Raw genomic sequence first — 25,130 nt, 5'->3', positions numbered from 1 at the left:
AAGTTGTAATATATATATATATATATATATTTATATATACACACATATATATATGGGTGAATAAATGAGGTATGGCTACAATTTATAGGATTAAAAGACATTTTTTAAAAAAAAGTATAACCAGCAATAACACAAGAGACACTGGCCAATACAATGGCATAATGTTATAAAATATTCAAATTATAAAATCCTCTTTTGAAGCAAAATTTTCAACTAAGCCTGTCAAATCTCTCTATGTGCCTATTTTGGGCATTAAGTAATCTCCATTTAGAAAAAAAAATTCTCATTGCATATGAAAACCACTTCCTAATTGGACACATTTTTTTTAATGCCAGTTCCTGAATACCCATTGGTAGAACATGAAAAGTAATTTGTGTTTTCCTTTGAAATTTTGTTGGCTCACACAGAATATACAACTGAAATTCCTCATTTATTTAATCTCTTTTTCAATGTCTATCTGATCACCCTTTCATAATCAGTTAGAATTACATGACTTAATCTTCCATTAGTACACTTTCAACTCATCAACTACTAGTAAATCAATTGCTAAATTCCTGCAGAATTCATATACAATGAACGTCCATCCCGTCCAGTCATTAATACCCAATGAATGAATCCTGATTAATGACATTATCAGGAATGCCAAAATAATTAATCACTTCTCTGTGCTGATGTGAGGGTAATGGGAGATTATAAACGCACAGCTAATCGGGGCTGCAGATGACTTTATAACATTAGGAAGCCAGGGCATCGGGTCTTCAGAGGAGCGCACGTGAAAAGCTGTTGATTGACATGTTTACCTTCTTGGCGGCTGTGAACACGATCTTGTGATTACCTTTGTTCTATTACATCTCTTTGCTCCGCTTTGATTCAAAACCCCACATTTAAGTGGCCACCGACAAGACTACCTGGTAACTTCAAGGTCATATGGAAGATGTGACCTGAATTTACAAGCGTTTGGTGAGATTTCTAACTTGAGATGCATTTGCTTCTTGAATTATGCACAACAACTTTATGTTTCTGTGAGGGTATTTATTGCACTAAAAATAGAATGAGCCAGTGTATTTCAATAATGCCCCAATGTGTGCCATGATTTGACGGAAAAAAAAAAATTGGGAGGTATGGAGAGGTTGACTCCAATTCAGCCTGTTTGGCTGGGCTATTTCTAGCTCCTATTAGCATTTGCATCACAAGAAGAGTCACACGGTCTGTCCTCAAGATGCTCAGAGGCAGCCTTCCCTACCTGCTTCATTTTCAGGAGCTCCAAGAAGGTCTCCACGACTAGGGCCCTCTCCTATCTGGCTCACAAACCCCTGGAATCAGAATTACCCACAGAGTTTATTTAATAAACTGTTATTTCTGCTCCACCCTGACCCAGTGAAGCAGAATCTCTGGGGATGCGGCCACAGATGCCTGTGGGTCTACCCACTCCCCCAGATGTCTGACTGCCAGGTATGGAAGCTGCTGTCTTAAGAATGACTTCTTTTCTGCCAAGTTAAAATGCACGTATTTCAGTAGGGACCTTACACGGGATGAATGTGTTTATCAGCTCCTTCCCTTCAACAGCTCCTCACGGCCACTAGGATCTTCATGCCGTCTCCAGAGCCCAGCATGTGAGGACATTTGACCCAGCCTCCGTCTCCACCACATCTCCCCCTCTCTCCCCCTTGCTCTCCGAGCTCCAGCTTTGTGGCCTTACTGCAGTTCCTCTGAGGCTATGCATTCTCTCCAGCCACAGGGCCTTCGCACATGCAGTTCCAGCTTTCTGCCTGGAAAGGTTTTCTCACTGCCTCATTAATAGCTCAGCCAAGTCATTTTCCTTCAAGGTAGCGATCCCCACTGCCCTCTAGTTGTCATTTCCTATTTATTTGTAGAATTATTTCCTTATTACCTGTCACCCCATTAACACATAAAATTCACGAGGGCCGAGATTTTTGTTTGTTTTGTTCATTGCTCTATCGCCAGTGCCAAGCAGGTAGCTAACTCAGTAGGTACTCAATAAATATTCTGGGGAGGAAAGAAAGGGGGGAAAGGAGGACAAGCAAGCTGAGTGTGCTGCCAGCTAATACTGGATACAAGAGGGACAAAGGAGTGAAGAGGAACAAAGAAAAGAAAGCTGGTAGCGACGGAGACCAACTTCGCTGATCTCCTGCTCTATGGCTCACAGCCTCCGTGGATGCAGTGATCAATAACAGCACTCAACAGGAGCTGAGTGGCTTTAATCTCAGCCAGTCGCTGCATGAACACAGAGCCCCAAACCAGTTTAGGAGGCAAGCCTCATGCTAAACCATGCCCTACCCCAGACTACAAACAATACCACCAATCACCCTGCTTCGCGGGCTTTACCAAGAAAGAATGAATTACAGATTGTCCCAGTTCCCAATCAGCTCTCTTCCGAAAGTAAATTCTTTAGTTCAATGTTACCGTCAGCTCAGTGGGTTGAAAAGGGTTTCCTAAATCTGTCCCGGAACAGATTTTATTTACGCTTCAGTCTTTAAGTCCTGGGAATACTATCCAATCATCGATTCTTTCTGTAGCAGTCAATGTAGCAAATTAAAAATTCTCTCCGTCTCCCTTAGAACCTTCACTGTTCGAAATCCCAATCTAACTGTGTGTGGACAGGCTGCCTTCACTACTGGAAAATCTAACAGGAATCGCAGTATGTAAGGCAGAGATCCAATACAAAACAAAACAAAACGGACCTTTGTTCATCTGTTCCCATCCGAAACAAAGAAAGAATGATTGGACAGATCACGTGGGCCTCCGTATTCTCGAGATGCCATTTCTAACGCTGAGTGTAGGCCCGCCCTGGTTGAGGGGCTGCCTGCCACCACAGGAGGAGACTCAGCCCCCCAGTGTGAAATGCAAGCTTTTGGAATCAGGCTTGTTTGCAGAAGCCAATCACACTTTCATATTCTAAAGGAAATGCTTCTTAAAATAAAAACTTAATACAAAGTTAATTCATTAATTTGCTGATTGTTTTGCATTCATGAATGTTATGTACTATATTCTCCATGTAAATACTAGTGTTATTTCCAATTCTAAAAACTCTGTTTCTTTCCAAACTAATTGCCCAGTCTTATGGGTCCCCACAGGCTCCCTCCTACCTGCTCCAAGCTGTGTACCTTTTTATAGTTATCCACCTATCAAGTCCTTTAAACACATATGGGCATATACACGTCTTTGCATCTCTGTATGGGTGAATCTATGTACAAGTGTGCATCTGTATATGTGTATATACACAAATGAGCATACGTGTGTGTGCACATGCAACCACGTGTGTCTTATACGTACCTATGTGCACCTGTGTGTACATATGTATGATGGATGGACGTAGGGGTCTGTGCATGTACATAGCTCAACAATGTATTTTTTCTTTTAATATGCATTTATTTATTTATTTATTTACTTTGGCTGCACTGGGTCTTAGTTGCGACATGCAGGCTTCTTAGTTGAGGCATTCATGCGGGATCTAGCTCCCCGACCGGGGATTGAACCCGAGCTCCCTGCATTGGGAACACGGAGTCTTACTCACTGGACCACCAGGGAAGTCCCTCAACAACGTAGTCTATAAAATAAGATCACGTGCACAAAATCTAAAACAAGCCCAAACCAAATGTTTCCGAGGGCCGTTATTCCCTTGCAGGAGGTCTGTCTGGTTAAATCTCCAGGACAGCTGATTTTGACCCTTCGTCTTCACCACCAAAAGTTACTCCACAGTTTTCACCATATTATCCCACCACCACTGTCACAACCTGCACTTCTCCTGCTGAAAAACTTGTTCACCACTGCCTACAAGCTAAATACAAACCCCTTAGCACAGCATGCAACCTCCTTCACCGTCTAGCTTATGCATCCTCTCCGTTTCCTAATTTCCCATGCTTTATTTATTGAAATCTGCTGCTCCAGCCAAATTGATCTGTTATTTTGAAACACATGCATCCTCCCTTGCACATCATTGTTCACACCACTTTTCTTATCCCGAATGTCTTTCCCTCTCAAACTGACTCCGGAGTTCAAGGCCAAGCTCAAGAGATACCTCAAGTCTAAAGCTGAACTGTCCCCTTAGTGATGACTCTGACATTCTGCATTCATGTAGCCCTTACACTGACTGTATAATTCACCTGATAAATTTAATATACACCCCTTTATCTCCTCATTTGTCACTTTATGTGGAACATCATCTCAAAATCATTAATATCTAGCAGGAGAAACAATGACTTAGTACATGGATATTGACAATCTTTCTCTTACTTCCATTTCTCATGGGGAAGGACTCTTACTTCTTGGGTCAGTTCCCAGGCAAGTTCTTTGTAGTGAGAACCTAGGTAAGGGGCAAGACAGAGAGAAGAAGTAAAAACAAACAAGCAGAGAAGCTACACTGATACACAAAATAAAGAGATGCAATAACAGGAAGAGAAAGGAGGAAAAGCCTCAAAGGCTGGGTGTTGGGCTGAGACTCTGGGGAGCAGACGTTGAGAGTGGGAGAGAGAATTTCACAAAGCAAGTGGCAAACACAGAGACTATTAAGAGAGCAGTGAGGAGGAGATAAGATTGATAAGATTTTTGCTGCACAACAGAAATGCATTTTCCCCACTCCTATTCATATTGCCTCAAAAAGATGAATGAAGATTTAAAGTGTTTTTAATTCATTTTTTGGCTACTGGATTTTGTTTATTCGAATGTAACTCTATGAACAAGACTGAGCCACAGGATGACAAAATGTATCTGGGTTACATAATGAGTATGGAGTATGTCCTGCTTGCCTGGAGGCTAAAACCCCTCAAAGTCAGGAGCTGGGATCTTCTATGTCTTTGTATTCACTGTCCTGAACATTGTGTCCTACACATGGTAATTAATCAACAAATAGTTGTTGATGATAAACAGGGCTGTGGATAAATGCACAGATGGTGCAGATCCTGTTTTTTCACATGGTCATGTTCCAGAGGCTGTCATCTGTTATTAGTGACGTAGCCAGACAGTATTCGTCAGTGTATTTATTTAAGGAGATTTTCCATTTGCCTACCAAGCAAATGTAACTTTTGTAGGTCAAACTCACAATTACAGATTAAAACAGGACAGCCAAGAGAGCATTGTACTTGTTAAGGATGCGTGTGAATACCAAAAATATCATGGCATTCAATACCCAAATGTCAAGAGACAGCACTAAAGAGGAGAAAAGAGGAGAAAGCAAGAGCGTCTTTTTGAAATTCAATCCTAATTATTTATATTGCTCACCAACTAGATAACCTTCTCCAGCTGACATGCCCTATTTTAGCCCATTTACTTGCTACTCTCAGTTTGATACCAAGATCTTTGTGAAAAACAATTACAACTACCATGATTTTGTGTCAAAATCAAATGATCATCTCTAAAGCATCCCTGGTAGTTTTTCCAAATGTATGTCTTTTCTGGAAAACCCTCTGCCCCATTCTCATGGAAGAATTCTGACCTCATAAGAAGTCCATGATAAAAGGAACTTAACCATCTATCTCCAGGATATTGAAGTGGGAAAGCAAAATAATTTAAGAGAAGGAGGTGGAAATGGAATCAGGGGTTGTAGTCTTGTGGAATATATTAGTAGATGTTTTTTGCTTAGCATTAAATGCGAGAAACATCACTAGAACCGGACGATGTGGTAGGGACCGTGAGAGCAGCAACCCCGTGTTCATTCCCCATCCTCCTGTCCCCATTTTACTTTTACTCTGATGTGCAAACTCAATGCTATAATGAAACCATTACATTTACCATACTTTGAGGTGTAAATGCAATATTGTAATGAAACCACTTTGAATATCTTCCGCTTAAAGAGATTTGTACTGTCCTTTTTCTGGAAACTGATAATGACCACTTTTCTCCTCGAGGAGATCCCTAAATGTTTCAGACTGTTAAGGATGCTGCTAAGAGGTATATGTAAATTTCCAGCTGGATCTAGTTAAAAGCATCTGGTCAAAATTGATGGAAGGGGGACAAGGCACAATTCCAAAGATAAACTGGCTATCCTGAGTGAAAACTGGAAGAAGGACGAATTGATAATATATTTTAATTTGCCATTAAAATGTGCATTGATCCAGTAAATTCCATACCTGGGAATGTAACCCAAATAGATCACCAGAAAAGATACGAAGATGAGGTTATCATGTTTGAAATTCTGTCTAAAGAGGCAAAAGAAAGGAGGAAACGAAGGAGATAATTGCTTAACAATAGCATATTGATTAAATCATAGTGCATTGATTCAGTGGAACTCTATATGGTCATTAAGAAGAATACTAAGTTTATATCGATTAACACAAAAGAATGTCAATGATGCATTAAGTGAAAAAAAGCAAGTAACCAGACAGCACATGAATGTGCTCTGTTTCCCAAAAAAAAAGCATGTGTACAGGCACACACTGTCATATAAAGAAAGTATCTGGAAGGAAATACCACAAAATGTAAACACTGGTTGTCAGTGGCGGATGGGGAATTACAGAAAGTACATTTCAGTTTTTCTTATTCTTGTATGCATTACTTTTATGACAAGAAATAGACACTAGAGCCTTCTTTTATTTTCCAAAGGAGAGTAAATTGGAAAATTACATTCTGGCGAGAAAAAACCATACTCCCTTATGTTTATACATTCAGCCTTGATAATCAATCTCTCTCTCTCTCCCCCCACTCCCATTCTTCTCCCACCTCTCTTCTTCACGTTCCCTCCCTTTCTCCCTCCCCTCCCCCTTGGAAAGAAGAAACAGAAGAGATCTTACGGAGAAGCAGAAAGTGGACTGTAAAAAAGGCAATGAAAGAATTTACTTTCTCATTTGAAATGTGCCCTGACAGAAACTCAGAAAAACTTTTAAACTGGCAAAGCCCTGAGAAGGTTTGTCTTTAAGTTAAAAGAAGTGGGGAAAAAATTTTTTTTAATATTTTAATCAAATTCTGTGGATAAGATTTGGGTTAAAATTCACGTTATCGATTAAGTAAAAAGGTACTAGTTAACAAGAAGTTCTTAAAAATATAAAAATAATTTTATTTATTATTTACTGTTTCCAAATTAATCTATAAGTAAAAAGCACTATCCTTATTTTTAAATAAAGGGCTGAGAGAAGGAGAGAAAAAGAATGGGAAGGCAGAATGGGAAGGGGGAGAGAGGGAGAGTTTATGGTTATAAAGACATACCTTGAGTTTGCTTCTGAAAACCACTTAATGCATTAGGCCCACATTTTAGGAGAATTACCTGCAGCCTCTTTGCTCTCCTTATTTATCTATTTCTTATTGAAATATAATTGACATATAACATTATGTCAGTTTCAGGGGTACAACAAAGTGATCTGGCATTTGTATATACTGCAGAATGATCACCACAATAAGTCTAGTTAATATCCATCACCATACAGAGTTACACATTTTTTTTCTTAAAATGAGAAATTTTAAGATCTACCCTCTTAGCAACTTTCAAACATGCGATACGGTATTATTAACTATAGTCACCATGCTGTGCTTTACATCGCCAGGGCTTACTTAACTTCTAATTGCAGGTTTGTCCCTTTTGACCCCCTTCACCCATTTCACCCACCCCACACCCCATCCACTGCCTCTGGCAAAACCACCAACCTATGTTCTGTAGGCCAGCAATCTGCCTTTCTACGAAGCCTGATTCCAGGGGCTGTCTTGAAGGGCAGGAGAAATGTCTCATTTATCTTCACTCACCTGCCCCAATTCCACCACAGCTTGACCAACCAACGCTCAACAGGGCCCAGTGAATATTAGACTGTCAACTCTAAGGACCATGTTTCTAATAGATTTTTTTAAAAATAATGCCTGGTTTATCACCACCATCAAGAGGTACCAATAAATAATGCTGACCATGCAATATTTAGGAAGATAGCAGAGCACTGAAGTTCAAGGCCAACTAACAACCAAAACTCCTAATATTCATTACCAATAATAAAAAGATCATGGGTCTCCCTGGTGGCGCAGTGGTTGAGAGTCCGCCTGCCGATGCAGGGGACGCGGGTTCGTGCCCCGGTCCGGGAGGATCCCGCGTGCCGCAGAGCGGCTGGGCCCGTGAGCCGTGGCCGCTGGACCTGCGCGTCCGGAGCCTGTGCTCCGCAACGGAGAGGTCGCAACAGTGAGAGGCCCACATACCGCAAAAAAAAAAAAAAAAAAGATCAAAAAAAATAATCTTGATTGCTAATAATATTGAAATGTGGATTCAATTTAAGTAAAACTTAAATTTAACATAAAACTCCCAACTAGACAAATGTGAGCTATAACAATTTCATCTAAATTATGCTGTTCAGGACAGCTTTATACTTCTGCTTCTGTTCTCTTCCAACTATTGCCTTTATTTGAACATTGCCAATTTTTTTTCCCCCCTGTTTCAGGGAGTTCAATAGACCATATTCAACTGTGGCTTTAAGATGACCAATAAAAGGTGAAATATTTGCATTTTCTTTGTTAATCTTAAGCATTAAGCAAAAGCTGTATGTTAATGATTCTGTAGCTGGCATCCTTTCCAAACTTCCTTTGACTATTTTACCCTGGCCTCCAGAGCAAGATATCTTAAAGGACAAAGTGCAAAATGTAGCTTTCCCAAAAGAACGATGAAAAGTTTCTTTCTTTCCCTTTTTTCTTCATTTGATCCTCTACTTTTAATGTAATAAAGGGGGGTAAAGTTTAAGTGTCACGGAGATGGGTTGTGAAAACTTACAAAGAATTCTTCAGGTTAACATTTGCAACTGGAATCTTTCTTCACATGGCATTTACTGAGCAGAATAACTGTTACATATGAACAAAATGTAATCACTCAGGTGATCATGTGACCATCACAGTGCAAGGAGCTATGACATGGTTCCTTCTCTCTAGAAGTTTACAGTCTAATTAAAGATATAAAATCAACATACAAAAAGACCAAAGAGGAAAGGAATATTCAGATGCTGAGTTGTATGATGCTGGCTGCAAACGTGATTATCAAAGGAGTTGGTGAGACTTAAGTGGCTGGAAAAGTGAGGATTTTATAAAGGAGTTGGAAGAAGGGAAAGGAGACAGGGCTAGGAAAAAAATGATGCCAGCTACATAGAGAGAGAAATAAGTGGGAAACTTGCAGGATTGGGGTTAGATGAACATCTGGAAAGGGTGACCAGCAAGGCAAACCACACGATTCAGAAGGGGGAAAAGACAGCTCCACTCCGGGCTGGCATCAATGTGCAAGAGCTGGGGGTGGTCCAGGCAGAACTGCTGCAGTTTAAGGAAGACAGGGTCCAGACCACAGAGACGAGGGCCTACCGTGGGCAGAGAAGCCGGACAGGGTGATAGCCCTGAAGGGGAACTAGAGACAGTGCGGCCTTACGCCTGCAGGAAATTAGATTTCACAGCTGAAAGCTGGAGGAGGTTCAATACTTCTGGGCTTAGAGAGGAAGATTCCAGCTCAATGTACAGCCAAGGGGCCAGGGACCTCAGAGCCCCAGATTTGGATGGTAAGATGTATACTCCATCCACCTCCACCAATAAGAGTTCATAAAATACTGCACGTTTGTTGGAGAATGACCTGGAGACTGAAGGCTTCATGTAACTAAGCAGGTCTAGAGAAGGCAGGTTCAGACACTACGAGAATGAAAGGGGTGATTTCAGAAAATAGTCAGGCAACAACCTGTGTACAAGAAAGATGAGTTAAGACATGTCAGAGAATCAACCCTGCTTTACTGGTTCAGAGCTATGATGCAAATACCCATCCCTATACTAATGGGTCTAAAAAATACCATACTCAATGAAGATATCATCAAGGTCTAGTAAAGAGTATTCAGAAATTTTAAGTGCCCCAATTAATACCTTATTTCCTTGTATCCTAATTCATTCTAGAAGGTCTGAGGGACTTACAGAAAATGAATACCATTCAATAGTGAAATACAAATTAAAATGGACATCAGAGCCAGGAAAAATATAACTTGAGTGCATGCAAGAGAGCTAGGTAGGCCATAAAGTCTTCACAGTTGCAAGAGTTGAATTATCAGTCTGGCTCTGCATCTCCCAGTGGCCTTTTCCAACAAGTAAGAGGAAAACTTATACTTATATAAGCAGCTTTTACTCCACATGGGAATTCTTTCTTCTGACATGTCCTGGTCTACACCTGGCCCTCTTCCGACCCCCTTTCCTACCACCCTGAGTCTTCCACAGGCAGTCAGGTCCTGGGGGCTCCACATGACCCTCATGGCCAGGGACTGGCCACAGGGAGCTTGGAGGTGGAGAAGCACAGCAGGTGGGGAGGGGCAGTGTCTGGCCTATTTACCTCCTGATTCCTTTTAACTCCTGAGCAAGAAACACAAGAATTCATCAAAAAATGGCCAAGATAAAGTAAGACCCATCCAGAGAGCTGATGTCTAAATTGCTAAGAAATAGGCACAGGCAAAAAAATTAATATTGGTCATTATGCATGGCTTCAGGGAGCTCTCCAGCCAAACTATGATGTTTAAAAAAATCTCCTGGGGCTTCCCTGGTGGCACAGTGGTTGGGAGTCCGCCTGCCGATGCAGGGGACGCGGGTTCGTGACCCGGTCCGGGAGGATTCCACATGCCGCGGAGCGGCTGGGCCCGTGAGCCATGGCCGCTGAGCCTGCGCGTCCGGAGCCTGTGCTCCGCAGCAGGAGAGGCCACAGCAGTGAGAGGCCCACGCATCGCAAGAAAAAAAAAATCTCCTGTCCCTACTTTTCTATTGGAACATTTTCCGCTTTGAATACTGCCTACCACCCTTACCCCAACTAGGGAGGTCCTCATGGTGTCCCCTGGCTTTTGGGAGCACTTTTGCCCAAATCCCTCTTTTCATCAAGTTTACAGTATGAGACACTCCAACTCCAGCTAAACTACTTTTGAAACTTACATTTTAAAGGACAAGGTTCACAGGAATAGTTTACCCAGAAGGGATGGGACAGAGAGAGGTCAACAGTAAGAAACGAGAGCTTTATTAAAAGATTCTGAAAGACTACCTGAAAAATCACATCAAAGTCTAGACTTCCTTTACCTGTTGAGGATAAACAGAGAACCCAGGAAATAAAACTCACACCTTGCGCACTTAACTTCAAAGGTATTTTTAAGATAAGAGGCAGCTGGAGGAGTGGGTGGGATTTTCCAAGGTTCTGTTATGTGCCTGTTGAAATCAAAGTCTATTTCCAGTTGTGATGGCCATTAGACGATTTTTAGCACTATTATTAAACTCTCTTAATGACACACACTCTTGGGCCATCATATTGTCATGCATTGCCCTTTGTACAGCCAAGAAGAATCCTTTGCCTGCCCTGTCATCCCCCCGCCCCACCCACACCTGCTCCACCCCCAGCAAAGTTACCTGCTCCTTCCTCTTTGACACACCACTTGTCTCCACCTTTGTTGCCCCTGCACTCAGGGACCACACCTAAATCACCTTGGCATTTCCAGGTGAGCACAGTGCCTGAGAAACAAGGCATGCAATGCAGATTTTCTAAAATAATAAGGAACTGAGTATTTCCCACAGCCCTGCTGCCTAAAAATGTAAATAAATACAACTAGGTTAAGTTCCCTGATTTGGAGATTTGGGAAGCAGGTAAATCAGTCAAAAGAAATGTCACTGAATGAGCAGAGAATGTTGAAAATGTACACATTGTCACATGATCACACACAGCTTAAAGAGTTGGTTCTAAAATTTTTACAGACACAGATGTCTCTGAGAATCCACTGGAGTTTGGGCTTTCTCCAAAGAAAGATGCACAAACACATAAAGGTCTACAGCGCATTTTCAGGAGATTCATGGGATCCGTGAAGTGACCTTTGACCTCCAAAACTATTGCAAAACCAGGAGCCAACTGAGCCCAAATGCGGAACTTCTGCCTAAGAATAACAGCATCTGTTGGTTGTGTATTGAAAATTCTATTTTTTTAAACATGCCATTATAAACAGACTACAAAAGACTATGTCTCCAAGGAAGCATCATGATGCCAGTGAAAACAAATGTAACAGGTAAGTCCCTAAAGATTTAAACCACTGGGGCTGTGAAAGTCCATTGCACCAGAGCCATCTTATTACCTCAATCAAAGTCTTAACCCTCATTGTACTTGCTCAAGTACTGGGTAATTTCTCCTTATTTCTCAAGAGAAGAAAATCAACAGAATGCACTGCTTTACAAATAATTTTGCAAGACAAGAGTCTTTTTCAACTGGATATTTAGAATCAAGGAAATTTAAAGCACTCTACAGGTGTCACAAAAGGGTCATGGGCAGACTGGGAACATTTCTAATCCAGTTAAAATGGCAGTTACAAAGACCTGGAAGTCACTGATTTCCAGAGCTCTGTGGCTAATCTACTAGCTATAATCTTGAAGATGTGATCCCAGCTCCAAGGTCACCACTGTTCATTCCTTTGTGAAGTTAAAGTGGATCTAAAGTTACAAGAGCAGCTTTTTAGTAGATCATAAACGATATACCATTGGTCTATATTTAACATACAATGTACTTCTTTTTACAATATAAATTAGACATAAAAATGTACTAAAAACTGTAAGAAAGAATGGTACAAATGTGGTAAAAGTGATCGAAAAAGTAATGGCTTATGAGCAGGAGAAGGGAATGAGGAAAGCAAAAAAAGACGAATATAAGCAGCTCGACTACCAGAAAGAAAAGACTGGAGAGAGGATGAGCTGGATGGAAAGGAAAATAAATTCAAGGAAGAGGAAAGAGGCAAAATACCAGATTGAGGCAGCAACAAACACAGACCACAGAAGTGAAAAGTAGGGGAGGGGGCAGCAGCATTCCTCTGAGCAAGCGATCGACAAGAAGTATCAGTAAAGTACACGTGCCCTGCTGGGTTTTCTGATCAGAAGGAGAGTTAACTATGAGGATATTCCCGGATCGTCTGTGTGTTTGTAGGAAGTTGTAAGAATTTAAGGAGATTTGGGAATCCTTGTACAGCAGAATCTTTTGCTGGCTGTTTTCATCCTATACTACTCCAAGTGAGGAGAGTTTAAATGAGGTCTTGAAGCAGAGGAATGGATAAAGAAGATGTGGTACATATCAACAATGGAATACTACTCAGTCATAAAAAAGAATGAAGTAATGCCATTGCAGCAACATCGTTGGACCTAGAGATTATCATACTAAGTGAAGTAAGTCAGACGGAGAAAGAAAAATATCATATGATGTCATTTATATGTGGAATCTAAAAAGATGACACAAATGAACTTATTTACAAAACAGAAACAGATTCACAGTCTTCAAAAACAAATTTATGGTTACCGAAGGGGAAATCTGGGGGCAGTGGGTAGGAGGGATAAATTAGGAGTTTGGGATTAACATATACACACTACTATATATAAAATAAATAATCAACAAGGACCTACTGTATAGCACAGGGAACTCTACTCAATATTCTGTAATAACCTATATGGGAAAAGAATCTGAAAAAGAATAGATGTATATGTATGTATAACTGAATTGCTTTGCTGTACACCTGAAACTAACATTGTAAATCAACTAGACCTCAATATAAAATAAAAATTAAATTAAAAAAATAAATAAATGAGGTCTTGAGAGAGAGATTTGGCCGTCTGAGGCATGGAGAGCATGGGAGGACAGGGAAGGTACAGGTGGGGATGGGACAAGTAGCAGGTGGCTGGAGCAGAGGCCCACCCTGTAGAATTGAGGGGAAATATGCCTAAGGGCAAGGGACGAGAAGAAATAAAAGCCTAGAGGAGGAGTCCAATGCAGCTTTTACCCTAAGGAAATGGAGACCTCCAGCAGCTTTCCAACACAGAGGCAACACACCAGAGGGCCGGTTTGGACCCCACCCCTGAGATGGTCCATCATGGCAGTGTCTGCAAGCAACCTCAAGTAAAACAAAAGCAAAAAATGACCCACTTCAGACAGGGAGGCCTCAGCTGCATTTCATGAAAATGCAACTGGAACAATGAACCTCCTACTTGGGAATCGAGAGCACTGGGTGAATGGATCCTCACAGAGCTGATGAGCACCTTGGGTACCTCCAGTGGAGCAGAAGATGCTAAACAAAGGTCGATTTAGTTCTTTGCCCCCAAAACATTGCATAAAGCAAAAAAGTATTTGGAAGAGACATATTTAGGGAAAACAGAAGAGATAATTAAGAAAAGGGCGGAAGAGTTGAAGTTGGGTGACAGCACAGGAGGAAAGGGGCTGGTACACTGAGGTCCAGAGGGAAGAGCCACATGTTGTGTACAATGTTACATGACCTCTTTCTTCCCGTGAAAGAGGATAAATATTCATAAGGCCATGGTAATGAAGGAAAACTGGAAAAAATTAAATGGACTAGCAATGGAAAAGGTCAAAGATAAATACATTCTCATCACCTGGAACGTGCAGAATATTAATGTGAGGCTCTCAGCAATAAATTTTTAAAAATAACATTTATATGACATAGTATTATATTCTTCAACTTATTTTTTAAATTTAAAACTAAATCTTTGATTTTTTTCCTCCATCCAACATAATATACTGACTTTTAAAATTGCTGCATGGTATCCCATTGTATACTACAGCTTAACTTTTTAATCATTCACTGCTCTATTGTTAGAGATATAGAACATCTGTAACTTTTAAAAAAAATTTTATTGGAGTATAGTTGCTTTACTATAATGTAAATTTGTGTATTTGAAAATATTTGTATGTAATACAAAACTCAAAATTATTAATATTGGTTACTCAGGAAAGAAAGATGGAGTTTGACTGGGAATAATGATATTTATATTTTTAAAATAGCACTTTTAAATTTTTTGAATTGCTTATAACTATTATAATAAGAATGGGATCCTAGTAGTGTTTAAATAAAAGTATATAAAATAAAATTTTATTTTATTTAAAATAAAATAAAATTTTAAATAAAAGTATATAAAATAAAATTTTAAAACATTTATGGAAAGCTGGTAATGGCAACCAAGTTTGCCTCTCAAAGACACAAAAGGGATTCCTTTGCTCTGTTGCAGAGAAATATTAAAACTCCTTAGGACCTTAGTTATGTAAGGGAATCTACGGAGAGTGAGGGAAAGAGAGGAGACAGTTCCTGAAAGGGCCTCAAGTTTCTTTCTAGGAAGGAGCAGCAGTGACTAAACACAGCAGCACAACTCTGGAACTTTCCTCTCCCTTCAGCATGGAAGTTTTCTCCCACCTGCACTGGCATCACTTTGTTCATCCGTTGAATGAATGCCATTGTATTCTTCAAAATAGTCTTTTGGTTCTTAGCTAAAAATGTATTCATGTCTATAGAGCCCAGTATTGTAAAAAAAAAAAAAAAAGTAATTATTATAAGAAGCTGCTTTAAAAAAATTAAACTCTCAAAAAGAGAGTTCAACACGTGTCAGTGTAGTAAGCATAAGGCTTCCACAATGATTACAAAAGATAAATCTTGTTTCTTTACGATAAAAATATTTTGTAAAAAGAAGTAGCTGGCCATGAGTAGGTGTTGCCAATTTATCATTGTGAGGAAGACAGCCATTCTCTCGAAAGGAGCTTGTGAAACAAGACTGCTATTTTTAAAAAGAATAACACTAAAAGAGGGTGAGCTCCATTACAAAGCCACATAAAACAGGAGGCTCGGGGCTTCCCTGGTGGCACAGTGGTTGAGAGTCCGCCTGCCGATGCAAGGGACACGGGTTCGTGCCCCGGTCCGGGAAGATCCCACATGCCACGGAGTGGCTGGGCCCGTGAGCCATGGCCGCTGAGCCTGCGCATCCGGAGCCTGTGCTCCGCAACAGGAGAGGCCACAACAGTGAGAGGCCCGCGTACCGCAAAAAAAAAAAAACAAAAAACAGGAGGCTCTAGTTAGGAAACTTAAAAAGATATCAGATCACAAATTTTCAAAGTGGAAAATAATGGTTTAGAGAAATAAAGGATCAAAATCATTGTCTCCTCATCATAACCCAAAGTATAAGCTTTGAGAAAGAATTCCTTAATTTAGTTATTAACATATCAAATTTATTTTTGGAAATTATTCCTCTAAGGAACATTTCAAACCAAAGACATGTTTTTCCATGAAACTTTCTATTAGCAAAATGAACACAAATTATGCTAGAGTTCATAAAATTTCTTGTACCTCAAAAGAATAAATAAATATTAACACTGGAAAATCTTTCTTATTAATTTTCATCCCTGATATTCTGATATACTCCCAATATATATACTCCCAATATCAGTCTAAATCATTGTTTTGTTAAAACGCAAAGTAGTATAAAATGTAAGGTAACATTTCGAATGTATATACTTTGGTAAAATTAATGACATTTTAAAGAGTAGTGACAACTCATACATTTTCTTGAAATGTTAGCTCCATGTCACAGAACAGGCTAATCTACTAAAAAGAAAAACTTAAAAGATTAATATAAAATAAAATTGAAACTATGGATCAAAATATACAAACTATTTCCTTTTAAATAAATTGTTACAACAGATATGGAAGCAAATAACAGTTACTTGTACTGGGGAGTAAAATTTAGATTTGACTCTTGACAACACTTCATCACACAATTTCTAACTAATAATCTAGTACTGTATCCATCTTAATAGCCAAAAACTGGTCCAAAGTTGAATACCGTCCCCTCTTTTACGAGCATGTCCATTCCCCAAGCTGATTTCTTTTTACCTTCTCTCTGCCCAATAAAATCCCTGCCCCCCACCCCCTGTTGGATTTCCGAAGATTGGGAAATGACCTTATCACCAGAGAAGGATCAAATATAAAATACAATATAAATTATACAGAGCTGAGCATTTCATTTTCCCAGTTTGTCATCATTATATTTGCATCAAACACATATCTTGGAGAATACATCTTAATGCTTCCATTTAATTTAGCAAAATATTTAGTGTACCTCAGAAAAAAAAATTGTGAAAACAACCAAAAGCATCCCTAACATTTGTGATTTATATTTTCACATCCATTTTCATTAAACCCTTTCAACACCCCTGAGAGACAGGTGCTGCCTCTACCCGCTAGTTCCCTCATCCTCCAGGTGAGGACTGTTAGAATATATGATTGAACAGGACAAGACATTAACAGCAGGATGCAGAGGGCCACTTGGGTGCACTGGACTGGAATGAATAGAGTCTGAACTTGAGCTTGTATCTTTGAGTTGAGGCTGCAGGACGGAACAAGTCTGAATAAAGTCAGGAAGTTATCAGCAAGGTAAGCGGCTGGAGTTACAAGTCCCAACCCTGAATGAAGAAAACTGGCAGAATACCATCAGAATGCTAAACCAGGGGAAAGTACTCTGGAAACTACCCAAGCTTAGCCCTTGAGGGGAGCTGGAGGAGGGGGTGGGGGGGTGAGGGGAAGGGTCAGGAGGAATCATACTTTCTGAAGGTCATCTTCCTCCAGGGCAGAGGAAACTAAAAACAGCTAATTGGACATGTGGTAGTTTAGAGAGAGGTAAATGACAGATTTAACCATGTTAGAGAAAATGTGAAAACTCAGAAGTGACCCATGGGGGAAGGTGGTGTGGGCAAGAGGGACCCCAAAGAGAGTTGTGATCCCCCCAAGTTATTCTGAGTCAGAGGTTCAGAAGTGATAAATTGTTTGCTCAGGTGCCGAGCCCAGGGCCCTGGGTCAGGCCAACATCAAGTGGAAACCAAGCTTCTTCTGAGACACCAACATTCAATGCCTCAAGTTGCCCACAGTTCTGGGAGAAAGAAGATTAAAGAGTCAAAAATGAAGCCAAGGACTTCCCTGGTGGCGCAGTGGTTAAGAATCCGCCTGCCAATGCAGGTGACACGGGTTCGAGCCCTGGTCTGGGAAGATCCCACATGCCACAGAGCAACTACGCCTGTGTGCCACAACTACTGAGCCTGCGCTCTAGAGCCCACGAGCCACAACTACTGAGCCCACGTGCCGCAACTACTGAAGCCCGTGCACCTAGAGCCCGTGCTCCGCAACGAGAGAAGCCGCTGCAATGAGAAACTTGTGCACCGCAATGAAGAGTAGCCCCCGCTCACTGCAACTAGAGAAAGCCCGCGTGCAGCAACAAAGACCCAACGCAACAAAAATAAATTAATTTTAAAAAAAAATGAAGCCGAGATTCACAGCATTAAATGCCAAAGACCACACATCTAGGACTCTTTGGCCAGAACTGGGATACAGTCTCTGGATTTCAAAGCCCACAATTTTTCAATTTTGAGCCACACTGGAAATATTATCTTAGAAGCCAATTTTGATTATAAGAAAAACCTCACCTAAAATTGAGGAAATTATCCTGATGGCTAGAATTCAGATTATCTGGGCAAAATTCCCTATATACTATCTCTAAACACCAAACCGAGGTTGGGTTGAACCAGATGCGGTTTTGGATACAAGATTTCCATAACTCACCGATGAAGTGATTGTGCCCCAAGGCAAGCATCTCCTCCAAGAGGACGAGGCCCCCGGGAGTCTGGAGGAGGGTCACGCTCCGTCCATCTATGAGGGAGCACTGTTGAAATCCCGTGGCCGTGACCTTCCACAGCAAAATCAGTGAGGCAGTGGCATCTTGACGAATTCTGAAAATGAGAACGATGTCAATGGAAAGTCCCTTGCAGAAAAATTCATCTTAGAATCAGTTCATCAAATTCAAAATAAAAATGAAGACGGCACATACATCCATAAAAGTATTGGGAAATGGAGGAAATGATCTTCTCAACAGGCGCCCACTTCATGCGGACTCACGGCCGTCATTTCCCACACCGTTAGACACGTCTGTCTCCCGCTTGATCAAAAATATACCACAAAATCGCTAATAGATAACTCACCTTTGGGTAACAATTTTCATCAATAATAAAAGGGTATATTGAGTTTAGAGACAACTCCTTCCATAACCACACAATATAAAGAGTCCTGCTAAACTTTATTATAAATGTGTAATACATCCCCAAACCACCTGAGTAGCGCTGCTAAAATAAGTGAAAGTGGGGCTTCCCTGGTGGCGCAGTGGTTGAGAGTCCGCCTGCCGATGCAGGGGACATGGGTTTGTGCCCCAGTCCGGGAGGATCCCACATGCTGCGAAGCGGCTGTGGCCGTGAGCCATGGCCGCTGGGCCTGCGAGTCCGGAGCCTGTGCTCCGCAACAGGAGAGGCCACAACAGTGGGAGGCCCGCGTACCACAATAAAATAAAAAATAAAAAATAAATAAGTGAAAGTGTGTCACCTCCCATGCTTCTGGCCTCCCCTGGTTTCTTCTTGCTTTCAGGATAAAATCCAAAGAATGAGATGCCCTAGACGACCAACCCACCCCGGCCTCAGTTCCCTCTCAGCCTCTGATCCTGCAGCTCCATCCTTGCCACCTGGTGCAATGGCCACAAGGAGGTACTGTCTCTTCCCCGGGCAGGTGCTGTCCCGGGTCCCAGCCTTTGCCTCCTCCACCTGGGAGCTGTGTCACTCTTCGAGGCTTAGCCCACTAGCACCCCCGCCCCCCCGAGACCTTCTGCACCACCTTCCTGGCAACCAGCAGCTGCCTGTCCTTCCTCTGTGCTGCCGGGGAAGCAGAGCTTCCACAGTGCTTCCACAGAGCTGCTCCCCCCAGGGCAGAGCTCCTGGCTTGCAGCAGGGGGCCCAATAAAGTGTTAATAAATGATCAAATTCATGAATAAATGAAAGTGTAAGGAGCTAGTAAGCCTCCCACGTGAATTCAGCACCCAGAGATCATTCAGTACTCCCATCTTACTCAGTCTGGGTCAGACTCTGCTCTTTCTGTCCAGATCTGCAGCCTCAGGGAGTCTTGGGGAATTTCAGATTTTTGGGGGGGGGCGAGGGAAGAAAGAAGGTATTTAAAAGGATAGATCAGAACTATTCAGGAAGGCTTATGAAAGTAAAACAATATGACCTAGACAAGAAAAAACTGGATTCATAAATATAAAGGCAACTAAATGATACTGATTTCCCTGAAACCGGCTCTGGACGGTGGAGTTTCATCTTTGGTATGAGCAACGGAACACTTAGGACAGGGGTCCCCCTACTGGCAGAACTCAGAGCTGCCTCAGATGCCACACCCTTCTCCCTACAGGGATTTCTTCCCTGTGCCCGGAGTTCACTGCCCATCCTGGCTTTTCCTATCAGAAGATGGGCAGGGCATGCAGGGGCAGTGGAACAAAGCCCCTCTTCCGGGGACTCCGTTGTTTAGAAGGGAAGGTGGGCAAAAATGACCCTGTGTAAGTGAAGAGTGGGTCTCCAGTACCCACTGCCCTCTTAAAATGGAGTGATGCAGCACACTGGTTAACCAGGACGGGGGCCATATGTCCCCCCGTCTTCTGAAGTCCCTGAAGGCTAGAGAGCAAATGTCCGTTTCAGTGCATGAGGGGTAGGATGGGGAGTGCCAGTTAATATCAACAGAGGACGGGCGGTGGGAGCTGTCAGACAGGTGCGGGGGTGGGGGGGGGGGCAGTGCTCCAGGCGGCGTGACTCGCCAGCAAAGCAGAGCACCTGGCGCCCGGCCGGGGGCTGTCATCACTGCTTCCCTTTGCCTCCTCTCCATCCCCCCCAGTGACAACCAGCCGCGTGTAATTTGAAGGAGCTTAAATTTAAAACACAACAGAACACTCCTCTCACCTGCTTGTTTTTAAAGAGACAATTGTAATGTTTGGGTCTTAAATTTGGGGTAAATTATGCATACGAATGTAACTAATGGTCCCCTAAAATCAGAAGAAGCCAAAGAATTTGGGGAGCAAAAGTCATTTGAGAAGAGAAGGGTCTGGCTCTAGATCTTAGCTAAGGCACCTGGGTTTCTTATCTCCCACCTAACTCATCCCATCCAGCCTCCCTGGAATCTTCTCCTCTGAAATCGCTCCCTCTAGTTTTTGAGTGACAGAGGCCACACCTTCTTCACAGGGAACCATTCATGATTCTCACTGGACTGACCAGTTATGGACCAGTTACGTGAACAGACACCACCCAGCAGACAGGCACAAACATGATCATTTTTAACTGGGCGTTTATTCTTACTTGACTGAAGTGTTCTGTGGCACCTCGAAGGACACCAGACGGCCACCCGCAGAGCTGTTAGAACTGGCATTCCCACAGGCAGTATCTGGAATCGCCTGGAGGAACAAAGAACAACAGAGAAGACAAGTTATGGGGGTTAATCATGGTGCAAGATAACGTGAGGAAGCAAAATTCCATGAGCTGCCTCCACTCCATTCCTTTGGGTGATGCTGGGGACGGCCACCTGACAGGCCAAGTGAAATGTTATAAACTCTAACCAAAACGAAAGCTTTGCCATTTAAGGTTCTGAAACGCAAAAGCTTTGCTGAGAGGTATCTACACATTCCCGGGATGACTACAGCTGCTAACAGGATGGTGCGCGGAAGGGCGGAAGATCTGCTCCCCTCTCTCTTTCATCCTGCAAGCAGTCACGGGCCTCTGTTCTCTGCTCAGTCTGGGGGTAACGAGGGACTAAATGCTTAGAGAACAAGGAGGTGGCCTTCAAGGACTAGCTTCCGTGCCATGGGCAGAAATCTCAATGACTAGGAGAATGAACTTTCCAGAGAGCAACAGACACGTCTGGTCTGAATGACCGTGCTCTGTGCAGAGGTGCACGTAGGAGCACATGCTAAGGCCAGGCAGCTGGGAGCTGCCCTTTTTTTCCCCTGTGGACCAGACCTTCATTTTTAGGTAACGTGTTCCGGAAAGTATTATACTGATGTGTGCAAAAAAGGGAGCTCAAGGGGGGAAACTGCTCATCAGGAAGCATACTGTTAACACTTGAGCTGTGTCCAGTGAGGTGCCTCTGACCTGTTTATTTATTCATTCCTCATGCTGTGGTCACTGTGCTCATCCCAAGAATCAAAACAAAAGGGTATTAAAAGCGTTCACCATCACTGAATTAACTGAGAACAATACAGAAATTCTCAGCACTTTCACCCCACTCCCAACATGTAGAATTTATTGTCCAGAAATATATTCACGTGTTCCTCTGGCACTTTTAACCTGCTTCTTGAACAGCCTATGAAATAACCGCATGACACGAATATGAGGCAATTCATTTTTACATTTACCTGCTGTAGGATAGCATGCCTTTGAATAACTAGGTTGAAACGGTTGGCTGGGGAGAAATTTTCTTTAAAGGACGCTTCCTTGATAAACATGGGACCAAATCTAATTCACATTCAAGAAGTGAGTCATCCAGCAAAGAGATATTAAAATCCTAACTTCAAAACATCCATACAAATCTGAAATCAGAACAAGTTCACAGTTTTTTAGACAGGATAAAAACACTGCCCTGTGGTCTGGATGGGGTCTTCACAAATTGTGTGGCAATGAAAAAAAAAAGTGGGTCAACTGGTTAAAATCACCCAGAAACATCAAACAAGAAATGCTGCCTTACCTCTTTTATAACAATAATCGAAATTTCTAGACATATTCTTCGGCTCTAAAAATGCTACACAAAGGTCTATATAGGTTTTTTTTTTTTTCATTTAAGCTGCAAAACCTGTAATAATATACAACCACAGGTCTACATGGAAGTCATATAATGGACAAGATATGGGGTGGAATGACACTTTATCAACGTTACCGCAAACTCAAGTTTTGTATTTGTTCTTCTATTCTTCTAGCTAGCAAACTTATACTTTATGTCATCTTTTAAAGGTCTGCTGGAAAATCCTCAGAATGGGACTTTTGATGAGCTTGAAAATCCAATAAGCCAAACCCAGACTGGACAAGATTCAATGAACAGAATTTGCTGTTGCCAAAATGAACAAAATTTGGAAATCTCATTCTCAAATGCACTGCCAAAATATTTTTAAAAATCAGTGATGGCATTTTTTTTTTCTAAATCCCACTGAAGTGCTGCAACTTACCACCGAGAGAACCTAAACAATAACAGACAACCAAAAACTGGAGCATAAAATTCCATGAAGGAAAATCAGGTCAATAATGGAGGGGCTGTAATATGTTCATTTATAATATTCTTCATTGAGCTGCCTGTCCCCAAATCTAAGATTATCTCACAGAAATGTATGTGGTTATCATTCCAGGAAATAATTTCATTCATCTGCTTCTCTTGCTTACTCTTTTTATGCTCACAAAACAATCATAACCGAAACGTCCCATTTACGCAACCAAGAGAGATTTCCTACACACAAGGGCAGAAAGGAAAAACAGTTAGGCGTATCTTTTGTTCAATATGTAACTTCAAGGTCTTGCATTTTTATAGCTGATATCAGAAACACTGGAATTATTTTAACTGTACTGGTTTCTTCCATAAAAGCACATGCGCTAAAATGTTCTCACCTCCACTTGATCCCATTTCATTTCTACAACTTTCTGCCCAGTTTTCGGCTGCCACGTTGGCAGGGTGATGGTGGCCTGAGAGCGGGGCAGGATTATGTCAGGCTCCTGGGTGGTGGGGACAGGCTGAAGCTGTCTGGGTGCCATGGACTCCGTCCAGCCAGAGACGGGGACACTGGGAAGTGCCTGTTCACAGACTGGACCTTCATAGCCTTCATTGCAAATGCAGAGGTAGCCGTCGCTGCTGTTGCTGCTGCTGTTGCTACTGCTGCAGTTGCCATGGTGACACGGGTTGCTGGCACAAGGATCCGCAACAAGCTGCAACGAGACCATAAATGGGTCAATTATTCCCTCATAAGGAAAGTGGCGCGGTCTCTGGCAAATGAGCTCCGTGGCTCAGGGTTGCTGCTGGAACAGAAACGCAGTTCCTGTGGAATGTGCATTTTTAACTACTTGTGCTGTTTGGGGCAGGGGGGCCTCCCAAGGTCATCCCAACATTAACCCTTCCATAGATAACAGGCGTCCAACAAGGAAGTATGTAGTTAGTGGGGAAGAGCCTCCCCCACCCCAAGGCCCTAAATAATGTTGATTTCAGGAACACTTACTTAGAGGAATTTTCTAAGGCAAAAATAGTTAAAACTGAGGCTCCTTAGGAATATGCCAACTTTGATATTTCTAGCTGCCAGTTAACTGATTACTAGGGACCTAAATTGAAATCTCCTCCTTCACATCCTGGACCATTCATAGCAAGGTTCCCTCATGAGAAATGACTGCCTAGTTTATCCCCCCTACAGATGCACTTACCTACGTCTTCCAATTTCCGACCTGATGAACAATTCTCTTTAAGGTGATGTTATTTAATTAAAAGCTTCCAAAAGGATCAGCCTGCGTGACAATTGCATGCTAGAAGGGAGCATGGTGGTGACTTACATTAAGCAGAGTTCTATGAGAGTTTCTACCTGATTATTTTGGAAGGTGATTACAGAGAAATGTTACCCTGCTGGATGTGGAAGATAAAATTTCAGTTGCGTATCTGTAAATTGTGCTCATGTTCTAAGGAAAGCGTTTATCGCTGAGTCCTTTGCTGACCTCTGACTTGCCATTTGTTATTACCTGGAGATGCTACAAAAACAATGTGAAATGAAGCAGCGTAACAATGCTTCTCTCCAGACAGCCCAAGGGTTCAGGCATGTTCACAGAGCTTATTCAGTTATCATTTGCTTCTGTGATAACAGAAAATTAGACCCTGGTTTCTCAGGGCTGGTAACAGAATTGAGTGAATAATAGACAACAGAGAAATGGGACCTTCAATTTCTCTTGTTGAAGTGAGTTCGTACTTAAACACACATGGATAGAATTCTGCCTGGAAAACCAGCTACTCGTTCTGCTAATGATCCTTGTCACACAATTTCCAGCAAACTCCTTTAGGAAGATTAAGAGATTTGGGATTGAATAAAATGAAGCTCCAAAAACACCACATTGTTAATTCTATGCTGTCACTTGGCAAAACCGTCACAAAATCTCAGCTAAGAGTAGATGGATTGGTATCTGAAGAACATATTTCAAGCCTAAATAATTTAAAATATTTACAATCTTTATCAATTCAAAGTAAAATCCAAACTCCTTCCACGGCAGACAAAGCCCTCCCTGATCTGGCCCCTTCCTATCCCTGAGGTCCTCTCTTCCCACACTTTATCCTCTTCCCTTACATTCAACCCCCTTCACCTTCTTTATGTCCCTGCACTATGCCAAGGTCATTCCCACCCCAGGGCCTTTGCACCTGCTGGGCCCTCTGCCTGGAATGCTTTTCTCTCAGACTTTGCATGGCTCTCTACCTCATTTCACAAAGTTCTCTAGTCAAATGTTATCTCCTCCGAGAAGCCTTCCCTCACCGTGAAATCTAAAATAAATCCCTTTT

At 41.9% G+C, this 25,130-nt stretch overlaps 1 protein-coding gene across 1 annotated transcript in view; it reads right to left on the bottom strand.

The window, feature by feature from the left end:
- DNER (delta/notch like EGF repeat containing) overlaps positions 1–25,130 on the bottom strand; it is a 324,909-nt gene that overhangs the window by 173,049 nt on the left and 126,730 nt on the right. Inside the window, exons 2-4 of the mRNA XM_060015492.1 lie at positions 23,216–23,530; positions 20,927–21,021; positions 18,327–18,493 (exon numbers count right to left, since the gene is read on the bottom strand). Of these exons, the coding sequence (XP_059871475.1) occupies positions 18,327–18,493; positions 20,927–21,021; positions 23,216–23,530 (577 nt within the window). The remainder of the gene's footprint in view (positions 1–18,326; positions 18,494–20,926; positions 21,022–23,215; positions 23,531–25,130) is intronic.

Source organism: Delphinus delphis, chromosome 7, assembly GCF_949987515.2.
Source record: "Delphinus delphis chromosome 7, mDelDel1.2, whole genome shotgun sequence".
NCBI classification, from domain to species: domain Eukaryota; kingdom Metazoa; phylum Chordata; class Mammalia; order Artiodactyla; family Delphinidae; genus Delphinus; species Delphinus delphis.
Note: the sequence above shows the minus strand (reverse complement) of the source record. Positions and strands in the feature narration are given on the sequence as shown.